This window comes from Barbatula barbatula (assembly GCF_947034865.1).
Source record: "Barbatula barbatula genome assembly, chromosome: 2".
NCBI lineage: Eukaryota > Metazoa > Chordata > Actinopteri > Cypriniformes > Nemacheilidae > Barbatula > Barbatula barbatula.
This window is the reverse complement of record NC_136767.1, coordinates 13,699,039-13,712,818: the sequence shown is the minus strand read 5'-3', so window position 1 is coordinate 13,712,818 and position 13,780 is coordinate 13,699,039. Positions and strand designations below refer to the sequence as shown.

General features: G+C 38.4%; 3 protein-coding genes across 5 annotated transcripts; 2 read left to right on the top strand and 1 right to left on the bottom strand.

The window, feature by feature from the left end:
• Positions 1 to 43: 43 nt before the first annotated feature.
• On the bottom strand, positions 44 to 1,030 carry emc6 (ER membrane protein complex subunit 6). The gene is made up of 2 exons (XM_079450985.1): positions 894 to 1,030; positions 44 to 794 (listed from the first exon to the last, which is right to left on the bottom strand). Exon 2 carries the CDS (start codon positions 774 to 776, stop codon positions 444 to 446), a length of 333 nt encoding a protein of 110 aa, XP_079307111.1. The 5' UTR covers positions 777 to 794; positions 894 to 1,030; the 3' UTR covers positions 44 to 443.
• Positions 706 to 5,672, top strand: shpk (sedoheptulokinase). Of its 2 annotated transcripts, none has more exons than XM_079450982.1 (7): positions 706 to 1,585; positions 1,694 to 1,835; positions 1,979 to 2,162; positions 2,307 to 2,459; positions 2,530 to 2,705; positions 3,176 to 3,376; positions 3,555 to 5,672. In XM_079450982.1, the coding sequence occupies exons 1-7, from the start codon at positions 1,427 to 1,429 to the stop codon at positions 3,962 to 3,964; spliced, it is 1,425 nt and encodes a 474-aa protein (XP_079307108.1). In that variant the 5' UTR covers positions 706 to 1,426; the 3' UTR covers positions 3,965 to 5,672. The 2 variants fall into 2 exon arrangements, with proteins under 2 accessions (XP_079307108.1, XP_079307109.1); XM_079450983.1 differs by having other exon boundaries at positions 1,304 to 1,585; positions 3,224 to 3,376; positions 3,555 to 4,641.
• trpv1 (transient receptor potential cation channel, subfamily V, member 1) lies at positions 4,632 to 13,780 on the top strand. 2 transcript variants are annotated; one of them, XM_079450980.1, is made up of 16 exons: positions 4,632 to 4,750; positions 6,326 to 6,567; positions 6,758 to 6,915; positions 6,998 to 7,150; positions 7,239 to 7,376; positions 7,698 to 7,996; positions 8,760 to 8,930; positions 9,063 to 9,218; positions 10,097 to 10,192; positions 10,313 to 10,383; positions 10,472 to 10,637; positions 10,758 to 10,824; positions 11,179 to 11,498; positions 11,725 to 11,846; positions 12,035 to 12,141; positions 12,272 to 13,780. In XM_079450980.1, the coding sequence occupies exons 2-16, from the start codon at positions 6,377 to 6,379 to the stop codon at positions 12,385 to 12,387; spliced, it is 2,331 nt and encodes a 776-aa protein (XP_079307106.1). In that variant the 5' UTR covers positions 4,632 to 4,750; positions 6,326 to 6,376; the 3' UTR covers positions 12,388 to 13,780. The 2 variants fall into 2 exon arrangements, with proteins under 2 accessions (XP_079307106.1, XP_079307107.1); XM_079450981.1 differs by having other exon boundaries at positions 10,097 to 10,196; positions 10,317 to 10,383.

The window sequence follows — 13,780 nt, the reverse complement described above, 5'->3', positions numbered from 1 at the left end:
GACAAGGCACGGAATCCTTTACAAATCAACATCAAGAAATCCATAGGGTTAAAGATTTATTTTCGTCAAAATGGCTGTGAAAAAATTATGTGGGCAATACAATTAATAGTTTGTATTGTTTAACATTGTTCTTGATAAAGGCTTTAGTTCAGAGGTGTAACACTCCAAACCGAGCAGTGACTCACTAACCATCTGTGCTCTGAAAGCAAGTAGTAGAAACGTATCTAGCAGTAGGAACGTGTCAAATTACAGAAGAAAATCAGACAATGATTAGATTTCTAAGTTTCAGTGCGATCAATAATTACAGAAAAGAAAATATTTTAAGATCTAATAGTTTAACATATTAAATAACGGACATGATCTACGGTACATCAATCTGCACTTAATCTCGAGATTAGCATCTCTATCTTGTTACTTTTCTATTTTCTGGTTTAAGAATATGTTCAGTACACATGTACCATTCCATAAAGGAAAGTCCAAAAGAGCACGTAGGTAAACAGGCCACCGACGAGCCCTCCGGTGAAGAGCAGCCGCCTAGATTTGAAGCACTTGTTCCATCGACGTCCGGCTTTGAGAATTAGGAGTAAAGACAACAAGAAAGAAGCGAGGAAATAAAACACAAAGCCGTATAGTCCCGTTAAACCGAGAATGCCTGCCGTGGCCCCGGACAGAGCAGACACGGACGTGCGGCAGTAATCGAGCACAGCGGCGTTTCCTCTGACTGCCATCTCGCTGATGAACTGCGGTCCCTCGCGTTTAGCTGCTACCGTGGCCATATTGGGATGTTAAACAGCCTAGAAGTCAACACATCGGAGACACGTGAAACACGGATAGTGGAAGAAAGCATGATTGAATATCGCACTGCAGGTTCACGATAACACCCATTTACCTACCGTTAGGATCAAGATGACAATAAAACACAAAATACGAAGAGTCTGCCTCCGTAATTTAAGAACGCATACTTTGCGAAACACTCTCAATTATTATGCGACATTTCTCTTATACTATGCTTTACCAGGGAATGTATTGTTTAGGAAAAATGACTTGTTACAAATGAAACGCAGCGTGTGTCATCCTCGGTCAGCCATTTTCTCGCGAAGCATCTTGGGACTTTTTAGAGAAAATTATTTAAAATTATTAGTATTTCAGCTAAAGGATAAACTTGTACTTAATTTCAAACAACACTAATAATAGTTTGCAAATATTTATAAAAAACGGTTTAGTCTGAAATAAAGGCTGATTTTCAGTTACCTTTCACCCCTTCTACGGAACTACCGAAGGGTCAAAAAGTACGCAACGCGTTATGAAACGGAACGGACTCTGGACGGATTGAAACTCAGCAGAGATATTAGCACAGTCAAAAGTTAATATCAATGAAATAAATGTCATTGACGGCACATCGATCCCTCGATTAATTAAGATCTAAATGGCGACGTCTTTTGGTCGTAATGCTGGGTTTGTTCTCGGCATTGATCTGGGCACAACATCAGTTAAAGTCGTGCTGCTGGATGAGCATTCCAAGACTGTAACAGACTGCACGAGTTTCCACACAAACTCCGACATCAGTTGCACCCCAGACAAACATGTAAGTATCAGAAGTGTAAAAACACGAAATTCAAAGACAAAACAACATTTGACTAACAATTTAAAGTATACTTAATTTACACGCTTGTTGTTTTGTGGTTGCTCATAGGCTAAAGAGCAGGACCCTGCACTAATAACCACGGCTCTGAACCGATGCATGGATGCTTTACCCAAAGACAAGATGCAAAAAGTGAAAAGCATTGGAATATGTGGACAAATGCATGGTCTTTTGCTGTGGAAATCAAAAACAGGTTAACATTTTTCCAAAAATAACAGCACAATGCATGGTTAATGCCCATTAATGCCTAAATAACACTATGAATGTAGAATGGATTAACATTGCACGACATGCATTAATTCAAGGTATGATCCTGTGCTCTAACAAATAAATCAGGTTGCGAATGGCTGAAGGAAGATGCTGTCACTAGATACATTCCCAAAGATGTAAGTCAGCTGATCAGCTGGCAGGATGGCAGATGCAGCACTGCTTTCCTTTCTTCTCTACCTAAACCAGACTCTCACCTGAGTGTGGCCACTGGCTTTGGTTGTGCAACCATCTTCTGGTACATGAAACACAGGTAGAATCACAGTCACACATTTCCCTGCAATCACAGAATCAACAATACAGGCTTCCATATATATTTTAAATGGTGTTCACATTCACAGCTAAAGTAAAACTGTATCATGCTGATAATACTGACATTTAAGTTTTCTTTACTCAGGCCTGAGTTCCTGTCAGACTTCACTGTGACAGGGACCATCCAAGACTATGTGGTGTCCATGCTGTGTAGCCTTGAAAACTGTGTCATGACTGGGCAAAATGCTGCCAGCTGGGGCTACTTCAACACAAGCACAAACCAATGGAACAAACAAATGTAAGTGAAATTAAGTTATATTTGTTTTACTTCTGAAACGGCCTGAATTGGCCTTTTTTATATCCTGCAGTCTAAAGGAGGCTGGTTTTCCTGTGCATCTCTTGCCTGTAGTGGTGGAGTCAGGCGCTGTCGCTGGTCACACATCATTTGAATGGTATGGCATCCCTGCTCACACACCTGTAAGTGCAGCGCTGGGAGACTTCCAGTGTAGTGTATACTCCTGCATGGCTGACAGTGGAGACGCAGGTACAATCTCTTATAGGATGCTTTCTTTACAAGTTATACAGATTTTTGTGTTGGTGAAGAAAAGCATAGGCATAATATTACTCTGAAAATTGTGTGCTTACTTTTATGCTTGTAATATTTTTTGAGCTGTTAGTATTTTACTCATCTGTCTGAGCCATAATAGCTCAACTATAAACGGCATTTAAACGGGATAGTTCACCCCAAAATAAAAATTCTGTCATAATTTCCTCCCCTTCGATTTGCTCCAAATGTCTAAATGTATAAATGTCTTTGCTCTGATGAACACACAGAAGAATATTTGGAAGAATGCTTATAACCAAACAGTTCTTGCACCCCATTGAATACCATAATATTTTTTTTATTACACGGTGGTCTGCATGATGAATATTAACTCTATAACAATAGATATCATTTTGTCCGACCCCTGTACATGCGCAAATAAATAATGAATTGTTGTGTTAAATCACTAGTACTAAACATGAGCACTTCAGCCCAGTTGACATTCGCCATGCCTGCAGAGTTCTGCCCTCCGAGCTCTCCAGACCCCCTCTCCCCCATTGCCTATTTCCCGTACTTCCACGGCTCTTATCTGGCAGTGGCTGCATCGCTTAATGGAGGCAATGTCATGGCAACCTTTGTCAGAATGCTTGGATCATGGATGAAAGAATTTGGTAAATCAGCAATATTTCAATCATTATTTGTTTTAATGAGCATGTTTATTATTTCTGACACTGTTTCAACTTTTACATTAGATTAAATTTTACATTTTTAAATGAAAGCGATACTAAAAACGTGAATCTTAAGTCTCTTCTGTTTCTAACTGCATGTATTTGTTGTTTAATCTCATAGGATTAGAAGTGAGTGAGTCTGGAATCTACTCCCAATTGATCCAGTCTGGCCTGACACATCCCAACACTGATCTAACAGTGACCCCAACGCTCTTGGGAGAACGGCACGACCCCTCCGCCCTCGCCAGCGTCTGCCAGATCTCACCCACTAACCTCTCTCTGGGTTACGTGGCCCGGGCTGTGTGCAGGGGCATTATTCAGAACATGGCCACTATGATGCCCCCTGAAAACCTACAGTCTGCAGGGGTGAAAAGGATTATAGGTAGTGGCAGTGCTCTGTCATGCAACCCAGTTCTGAAACAGGAAGTGGAGGCAGTATTTCCATTTCCTATAGTCTATGGTAAAGATGTTGACTCTGCTTTTGGAGTTGCCATGGTGTTTAATGATCAAATGTACGAAGATACAAAATGACGTATTCTGATGTGAAATCAAAATTTGTTGTGGAGAGACGTTTGGCCTTTTATGGATAAAGAGATGGTTGAAGACATTTGTTTTGATTACATTTACATTTAGTCATTTAGCTGACGTTTTTATCCAAAGTGACTTTGGATAATAATTTTTTGTAGAATGTTATAGGATGCATTGTATGTGCACTCAAACAGTAACGCGCGTGTGAATGTTTTGGCACCTCATTCTGCATACAGGAAACCATGCGAGCTAAGAAAGCACAATTGCTCAATAGTACCACCTCAGTCTCGCTTTCATGTGTCAGATGTAGCTCTTAACAAAACAGAAAAAGGATATGTATTCCAGCACATCATTTAGGTGGCAGTTGTTTAACATAGTTGACATCACGGAAAAATTATCTCACCGGATGAAAGTGAAATGTATTTCTAAAAGGCGCATTAAGACTTGTGGAACTTAAATGGGCACTCAGGCTGTTGACTGATGTAAATGGGGGAGTTGTTTACTGATTGTAAACATGGAATGGACAGGCGGAGGCATATCAAAACATGTAATAGCACTCTCTAAAAATCAATACAACCCGCCTTTTTCGAAGACATTGAGTGATCTCAAAATATCTTGCTTTCTCTTCCTCTTGGAGAGAGAGAGAGAGAGAGAGAGAGAGAGAGAGAGAGAGAGAGAGAGAGAGAGAGAGCACGCTATCGTTCATATCATACATGTGTTCAGCCTCTCAAGCTCCTGATCTGAATCAACAAAATTGGATACTACCAAAATTGTTCCAAAAATTTATTGGTGAGTAGATCTGATCATTTTGATGTGTATTTCTGAAATGTAAGGCTTTAAAATAAAAATGCTATATTTATAAACGGTGCATTTTAGTGCAGAGAATCAATACTTTATGATGGCAGACAAAAAGACAGTTTTGTTTCTTAACATTTATTTAGAATATTGAGTTACCAAATACTTTCAGTTCTTTTTTTTTAGTGTACGTATTTGTGAGATCTGGTAAATATTTCCTCAGATCGTTTTTAAAATCTGACGATGATGATTTAAAATATGCTGGATCTGTACATCTCCTGTGTAATGTCGCATTATGTGTGATGTAATGGCATCTCATTTTACAGAGAGCCAACGCCACAATATTCAACAAAAGTCTCCAATGCATTAGAAAGCAGCATCTTTACAGACAAAATTGTATGATAATGGATGTTCTGATGAGACTTTTGCAAAGCTTTAATTGGATGGGACCACATAGCTTGAAAGTGATATTGATCATTCGGTCGGCAAAGATTTGTAAAATCCTGCCACACCTAGCTTAGTCTTTTATATCACTTGCACACTTGATATATTTGCTTTTACCATACCATATCAAATTAGTATCGCATCTCCTAGATGAGGTATTGAGATGTTTTTTATGAGGTTTAATTACTGGTTTATTATGGCTGTGAGATAAACCTTGCATAAAGAACCTGAAACTAGATTTGCTTATTCTTTGGTACTGTCACTTCCTGTTACTGAGTCACAAGACCATTGTTATGATTCATTTCAGCAGAGAACTTATATGCACAAAATGAATATGAATAAAAAATGTATAAAATAAATGCAGTGTAAATTCGTCAAATGTCAAGTTGGCTTATAAAGTATTTTGTCCCTTTTTTTGTGCAAACTAATTGTTTCATTGTGAACAAATTGTAAAATAAACCTTTTAAAACACAGAGCCGGCCTTGTAAGAGATATGTGACAAAATGTCACAAGATAATCACGTGTGTGTTTCTAAATAGAGCTTAGTGTTAGTGGATTGTTCACATTTTCCTACAAAACCAAAGAAAATTTTAACTTACAGTTTCTCTTGAAACACCAGTCACAAGTCTTGCACGCTTTGTGCCTTATCCTGCATTATTGCCCAGATAATTCAGTCTGTAATGCGAGATGAGTGTCTGTTTCCACTCAGTGTAATCTTATATGAGCCATTTACAGAGAGTCCGGGTTATAATATTCTAAAACTGAGAATATCCAGTACATCAACCCTGCAATATGACAGACATGCACATGGTTTTCTTGCGATAATAGTAATCCATTGTCAGGAGGGGGTCAAATAGCAAGAAAGAGCTTGAAGAAATTTAAATAATTTAGTTAGTAAAGGGCTTTTAGAGCTGTGATGTGTGCTGTGTTATGGACAATTCAACATACAGACTAAACAAAAATGGTTTTAAATTCTTCATTATGAATGTTCTGTTTTTGAAGACCTCAGTACTTTTACTACCTTAAACAATAATGTTTTCACAGTGTATGTTCAGATTAGATGCAATTATAAACATTACTGCATATAAAATCACACTATAATTATTCGTCCCATTTTATAAATAGTTCAGCAGCATACAGCTTTAACTACAGCTGTGGGACGACAAAGACGTCACTATGAGTAAATCAAGAGACAACAGTCCCACATCTTTCCACCTGGAGACAGATGACCGGTCACAAGAGGAGAGGGCGAGGGCCAAACACACAAAAAAAAGTCCTGGTAAAGACAAAATGCCCATGGACTCCAACTACCTGGAAGACGTAGTGGATGCCACACCCAGAATCAAATTCAACTTGCATTTTGACAAGTGAGTATATCTCTTTAGTAGTCTTTAGAACAACAAACACAGGGAAAAATGCTGAAATAAGTTGTCATAATTCATGCATGGAAGGGTTTAAACACGACGGGTGTGTCTCGTGAATCTGATTTGTCAGCATGCTCTCAAAAGATCTTATGGAAATAGATTCTGAACATTAGTGGTTCCATTCTGCACACAGGGGAATCAGAAATGTGAAAGAGGAACCGTCTCACAAAGACAGTGATGCCTTTACCATCAAGACGCTGTTTGAGGCCGTTTCCCGTGGTGACGTCTCTAAACTGCAGGGTTTACATAAGTACCTGCACAAAAACATGAAACACCTCACTGACTCTCAATGTAAAAATATCTCAATTGTATTAATCAACAAACTAAAATATAAGAAGAGACTTTAATCCGATATTCACCCCCCCTTCTTTAGATAAGTCCAATGGAAAGACAGTCTTGCACAAAGCTCTTTTAAACTTAAAGGACGGTGAAAATGACACCATTGAATATCTGCTTGACATCGCAGAGAAAATGGGAGATGTAAAGAAGTTTGTCAATGCTGCATACACAGACAGTGTCTACAAAGGTCAGACCCATAGCATCATTTCTCAAAATCAACAGTATCAGATGTAAAATGTTATCAAATCCATTTATGCAATAACCTCTCGCCACAGGTCAGACTGCTGTCCATGTTGCCATTGAAAGGAGAAGTGCAAAGTTTGTACAGATGCTTGTTAGGAAAGGGGCTGATGTCCACGCTAAGGCCTGTGGGAAATTCTTTCAGCCCAATGAAGGGATGTGTTTCTATTTTGGTAGGTCCTGGTTCTTTTGTAAGCATACACTGTAAAAAAGCGGTAATATCCCGACAGCTTGGGTGCCAGGAAAAATCATTAAAAACATATTTTGAAAAGTTAAATTACACGTTTTTCATGTTATTTCACACCCTTGTAACCTTGTACATTTATGTTAAGTTATTTTTTCCAGTTTATTTCATTAATCCAATTCTGTCAAATAAAACAGTAAAAGTCTTATCTTAAACTGTTATTGTTCAATTTATTGCTGCACAATGCATAAAATGCCTAGTCTAAATGAAATGTTTCAATATCCTCTGCAACTCTTTGTTATCCTCACAGGTGAGTTGCCGTTGTCTCTGGCAGCTTGTACGAATCAACCAGACATCGTAAATTTCCTGATGGAAAACCAATACCAGCCAGTGGATGTCCGGCAGAGGGATTCTCATGGAAACATGGTGCTCCACGCTTTAGTAGCAATAGCAGATAACAGCCCTGAGAACACAGAGTTTGTCATCGCCATGTATGATCACATCCTAAAGAAATCCGCTCAACTCCATCCAAAACTAAAACTGGAGGAAACTGAGAATAACCAGGGACTCACACCGATCAAACTCGCAGCCAAAACTGGAAAAGTTGGGGTAAGGGACTATTGCTGTTTTAGAAATGAAAAACCATATGTAATTTGCATGAAAAACCTCTTTCCGGATCATTTTGACTGTTCTAGAGATATACAGTTAGGACCATTATTTTTTTATTTTAGCTATGTATCAAAGTGTATTCGAGTTACATATTCATAATGAATATTGTCTTAAAGTGGACACTGAAGGCTTAGAAATTACAGCTCTTTAATATGAAGCTCCCCCCTTTTTCAAGAGACCAAAAGTAATTGGACAGTTGAATCAAAAGCTTTTTAATTTCCTTAAATCATTTCTTCATAAAACACACCTCTATGCTCAGCAACACATATATCCTGGGCGTCCATATGAGATAAAAGTGTCGTATGATGACATCATCCTCTATATGTTAAAGAAAAACACATTCACAACTTCCAACTTTGATACACAGCTAAAATAACACAAATGTGCTTCTGTCCAAATATTTAAAATGTATGGACCTAACTGTATTTAACACTGTGATTCATTGGTGCTCTTTTAAAATACAAGCGGTTTTGTGTTTTGTTTTTGGATGTTCCTGATTTTGAATAGATGACTCTTTCTCACATGACTTCAGATGTTATTTGCCTTCAAGGGATTATCCAAGACATCGTATCAGACAGCTGTGCAACAGTCACAGACATGTCTTTTTTAGGTTCTGGGAAGAACTGTACTTTTACAAATTCACCTCACACAAAAGCATTACATTTTTTCAAGCATTATGATATTATTTTCTTTTGTTCACCAGGTGTTTAAGCACATTGTCCAGAGGGAGTTCAAAGACTGCAGACAGCTGTCTCGGAAGATCACAGAGTGGGCATATGGTCCGGTGTGCTCCTCACTGTATGATCTCGCCTCACTCGACAGCTATGAGAAGAACTCTGTGCTGAATATAGTTGTTTATGGCAGCGAGATTCCTGTAAGACGACAAATTACTCTAGCTGAAAATCTAATATTTGAAAATAATTGCATAATTCGATTTGATCATTTTATTGACACAAAAGGTTTATATGAAGAGTGATGAAAGCAACTTTTACGGTTACTATTTCAGAACCGTCTTGAGATGCTCCATATTGAGCCGCTTAATAAACTGCTTGAAGAGAAGTGGGATAGATTTGCTCAACGGATTTTCTTTTTCAACTTTATCGTTTACCTTGTCTACCTTTGCATCTTCACAACAGTATCTTATTACCGACAAGAAGGACAGGTACAGCCAATGCAACATTTTTTCTTTAAGCTTTTTTCTAAACCTTTCATACATTTATATTTAGTCATTTAGCAGACGCTTTTATCCAAAGCGACTTACAGATGAGGAAACATTGGAAGCAATTATAACAACATAAGACATAAGTGCATCAAAATTATAAGTATGTCCAATCCATGGAATCATACCCATGACCTTGGTGTTGCTAACCCCATTCTCTAACCAATGAGCTAAATAGAAACACAGGAAGTTCCCTAAGCGTTAGTTTTGGTTCCCCTTTGGTTCTTTTTTGGGTACCAAAACGGATTCAGACCAGAAAATAATGTTTCCAAAACATTGGAGGCTGCTTTTATAATATTCCCAGAAATATTTTAGACAGAAAGTTCCCGGATGGTTCCCAAAAGGTTCTTTAAGGTTTGTTTTTGTCAGAAATAAATTGTTATAACGTTAGGGGAACAACCCAGCTAACCTTTTTTGGTTCCCAGAACGTTAGGATTTTCTTGGAACCCAAAATAACTTTTCCCAATTTCCTTAAGGAGAACTTTCCTGGATAACCAAAAACATAACAAAAAAACGTACAAATAACATTCTGGGAACCAAAAACTAACATTCCCCTTACGTTCTGGGAACCAAGAATTGTTAGCTGGGTTGTAGTTTATCCCTCATAGTGAAGGTCAAGCTAGTACACATAAACATGTTTATTTCACTACATTAGTGAGTAGTTTTGTGTCAAAATGTATCACGTTTGGCCTATTAAAATTAGGTGGAAATATTTTGTGCCATTAAACATACATCACAAAATGTAAATGTGAAATTAAATATGATGTCTGATTGATATATTTGACTTTTTCTTTCTTTCTGTCGCTTGCCACTGAATAAAGCCTCCATTTTACTATACAAATGAAAGAGAGCGCAAGCTGTTTTTAGCAGGACACATTATAACCACCATTGGAGCCGTTTACTTCTTTTTTAGAGGGGTAAGTTTTCCACTTAATGCTTTTGTTTAAGAGTTCACCACCGAGATCATACATACATTCACATACATTTTTTAAAACTAAACCTCCCACAGAAACTAATGACTGCTTTTGTTTTTTAAGTTAGTAGATTTGATTAGGAAGCGTCCAAGATTTCAGTCCCTGGTGATAGACGGATACACTGATCACCTATTGTGAGTTTCTTGACACTCCTCTGTGTAAACAACTTCAGAGCTTTTATGTCTTAGTCCTTTGAACTAAACAGATGTTGTGTGGCCTTAGTTTACTGCAGGCCGTGCTCTTCATGGTGTGTGCTGTACTGTACCTTTGTCGTCAAGATGAATACCTGGCATTTCTAGTTTTGAGTCTTGCTTTGAGCTGGGTGAATCTGCTTTACTTCTCCAGAGGATCCAAATTTATGGGAATCTACAGTGTCATGATACAAAAGGTAATTTTCTCTCTGTCTGTCCAATCCTCTCTCATTCTATGCATTTCAAGTATGTTTGGTTTACCCAAAGCATCGCTTAAAATGTTTAGTAAAGTTATTAAACCTTTTGATCGTTGCCAGATGATTCTTGGAGAAATTCGGAGATTCCTTGTCGTGTACATGGTCTTTCTCATTGGATTTTCTGCAGGTATCGCCCTTGCTTGCCACACCTTATAATGTACACTAAAAAAAAGAAAGAATCTCATATGGAATCATATCTTGTATAGAACCGCTGAAGAACTATACAGCACCACTGAAGCACCAAGATATGGTTCTATATAGCACTAAAAGTGGTTCCCCTATAATAATGAGCCAAGAACCACTTTTAGTACTATTTATTTTTAGAGCATACTTCCTCATTTTTTCTATTCATTTTTCTGTATGGTGCAGAACAATTTTCTGAAAGGATAAATACATTTATATCATATCATATTCATTCAGTATTTTTTAATGTGCAACACTTTTTCAATTATATTAATGAACTGTTTATGTTACTCAACAGCTGTGGTGACTCTTCTTGATGGTAAACCTAGACCGGCGAGCCGTTCCTTATTCAAACCTCTTTCTAAAAATTCAACTGGAGACTGCGTGAAACCAGAATATGATAACATCTACCGCACCACTCTGGAGTTGTTTAAGTTTGCCATTGGCATGGGAGATCTGGAGTTCACAGACCAGTATAAATATCAGACAGTGTTTTACGTGCTGATGATCCTGTATATAGTGTTGACATACATTCTGCTGCTAAACATGCTGATCGCTCTGATGAATAAAAGCGTGGAGGACACACACAAAGAGAGCACCAGTATCTGGAAACTACAGGTAAGAACGATACATGCGATGCTGTAACTTTGACAGCACATTTATTGTTCATTTCTGCATTTGCTAATAAATTCAGATTTGAGGTATATATGATTATATATATAAGTTATTACGAGCATGAATTTATGAACAAATGGGGTCACCAGGACGAGATTTGGCATGATTTTAATTTTTTGTTGTTTAATATGGCATTTAATAAGATCGTTGTTCTTGTGTTGTGTCATAGCGTGCAATGACCATCTTGGACTTGGAATGGTTTCTTCCTTGCTGTCTGAAAGAAAGGCTGCGCTGTGGGGACGAGAAAGATCTGGGTGATGGACACGAACCGGATCAACGCCGGTGTTTCAGGTGATAGTTACTATATAGATAGTGAACAAGATCTGAATAAACTAGAAGTCTTGTAAACTTTCTTGTAAGTGTCCACTCGCCTTTTATTAGATAGGTACACTCTTAGCCTGTGATCTGTGTTACTGTCAGGCAGATAAGAGTGAAACAGTAGCAATAATTGGTTCATTTCTCCTCTCTGTATCTTTCAGTGTGGAGGAAGTTAACTGGAACCAGTGGAACCGAAACCTGGGTGTAATCAATGAGGATCCTGGGAATTTAGCCACGCGTGTACAGTCCCCATCTAAACCCCAAAGAGGTAGAGTCAGCAGTGAACATATATTTCAGTTATTTAATGATTCAGTAGAAAAAAATAAGCTTATAACCATCTGTCTAACATTGCACAGATTGCTTTTTATTTAAATTTGTTATGTATAATGCTGTCACAGAGTTCAGCCGGCTTGGACTCCTCCCATCTTTCAGTAAGCGGTGGACACAAAGACAAACGCAACGCAGTGACGCACACGAGCTCAGTCCTCTAGCTGAAGTCTCTAGCGCCCCCTGATGGACTCATCGTGACCAACACCACCACTGTGTCGAATAACCTGTGACTGTGTGAAATATATGGTACGGCCGCCAGGGTGCTTTAAAAGTATTAAACAAGCTGTTTGAAAGTGTTCAACCTAAGGAATTCATGTGGAATCAGGTTATATGACTTATAACGGATAATAACAGGGTCTACCTTCACTTTTCTATATTGCGTAAACTTTCTTATATGAACACGAAATAAACCATATAGTAACTATAGCCGTTTTTTTCTAGAAAGGATACACTGGGCATGCGCACTACAATACCGCGTCATTTTTGTCACGCTGAAAACAGTCGATTCATCATTTTTTATCAATTTAAGATTAGGTTTAGGGTAGGTGTGGTCGTTGGCTAATGTAACTTACTGTAATTATATGGCGAGATTTACTAGATAAAATCTACGGTGCTAAATCTCGGTGTTTATCAATCTGCCGGCATTTTTTCTCAACTAAAACCACGGTTCATTTCCCACCTACGTTTTGAAGATCAGTAACTCTGTTAAAATGAAATATGACTAACAATGCAATTATATATCGTATCTATAACACGAGCCACCAGTATATCATTAGGTAGATGTTTGTATGGGGCATTGTGACAAACGTTTGCATATGTCGCCCTCTTGTGGTGTTTCTCACGACTAATGAGGAACCCAGAACTGACCGAAGGATCGAAGGATTTCACAATGCATCTGACATCCATTATAACAGCATTGCGTCTCTGTCAAACTAGTACAGCGACTGTGTGCTTTCTGTCCCTCACAGCCATTTCATTTACAAGTGTCCTCGCCAGGCCGCCTTTACAACATTTACTGGCCATTAAAGTTCAATGCTCTTTATTTCAGTGATGGGTCACGTCCCCTGTCGCCATCATTTTACTGCGCCCCGCCGAGATAAGACGCTGTAACTCCAGATCGCGTCTGTCCTGCTGTGCTGCTCTTTATGGCACTTAGATTTCCATACGCGCTAGACACCTCAAATCCCCGACAAACTGCCAGGTCTGCGTCACTTCCTGGCTCTGCGTCGCTTTGATAAAATAGATGCAATCATGCATTTGTGCGACAGCTGTTAAACAGAGACACAGGATGGGGACCGGTGGACTCACACTGAGAGGGAATAGCTGTCCCTCAGAATATAGACTTTTTAGATTTGAATACAATGTTGGCGTGCTTATGCCCTTTATAACTGTCTCTCAGGGATAATAACAGCTTTATGACACAAACATTTAGCATGTTATCAAAATATGTATTAGACTCTGACACACACACACACACTGTGGATCATTTTCATAAACAAATAGATGGACGTATAGCTGCTTTTAAACAATTTTTATTGTGAAAGGTGATATATAAATAAAAATGAAATGCAATGCAA

Bases quoted from the DNA above. Each gene is read 5' to 3' on its own strand.
- shpk (XM_079450982.1), top strand. From the start codon at position 1,427: ATGGCGACGTCTTTTGGTCGTAATGCTGGGTTTGTTCTCGGCATTGAT. The intron at 2,460-2,529 runs GTAAGTGAAATT...TATATCCTGCAG, and splicing joins AACCAATGGAACAAACAAAT to TCTAAAGGAGGCTGGTTTTC. The intron at 3,377-3,554 runs GTAAATCAGCAA...TTAATCTCATAG, and splicing joins ATCATGGATGAAAGAATTTG to GATTAGAAGTGAGTGAGTCT.
- emc6 (XM_079450985.1), bottom strand. From the start codon at position 776: ATGGCCACGGTAGCAGCTAAACGCGAGGGACCGCAGTTCATCAGCGAG.
- trpv1 (XM_079450980.1), top strand. From the start codon at position 6,377: ATGAGTAAATCAAGAGACAACAGTCCCACATCTTTCCACCTGGAGACA. The intron at 10,193-10,312 runs GTAAGTTTTCCA...TTGTTTTTTAAG, and splicing joins TTTACTTCTTTTTTAGAGGG to TTAGTAGATTTGATTAGGAA. The intron at 10,384-10,471 runs GTGAGTTTCTTG...GTGTGGCCTTAG, and splicing joins GGATACACTGATCACCTATT to TTTACTGCAGGCCGTGCTCT.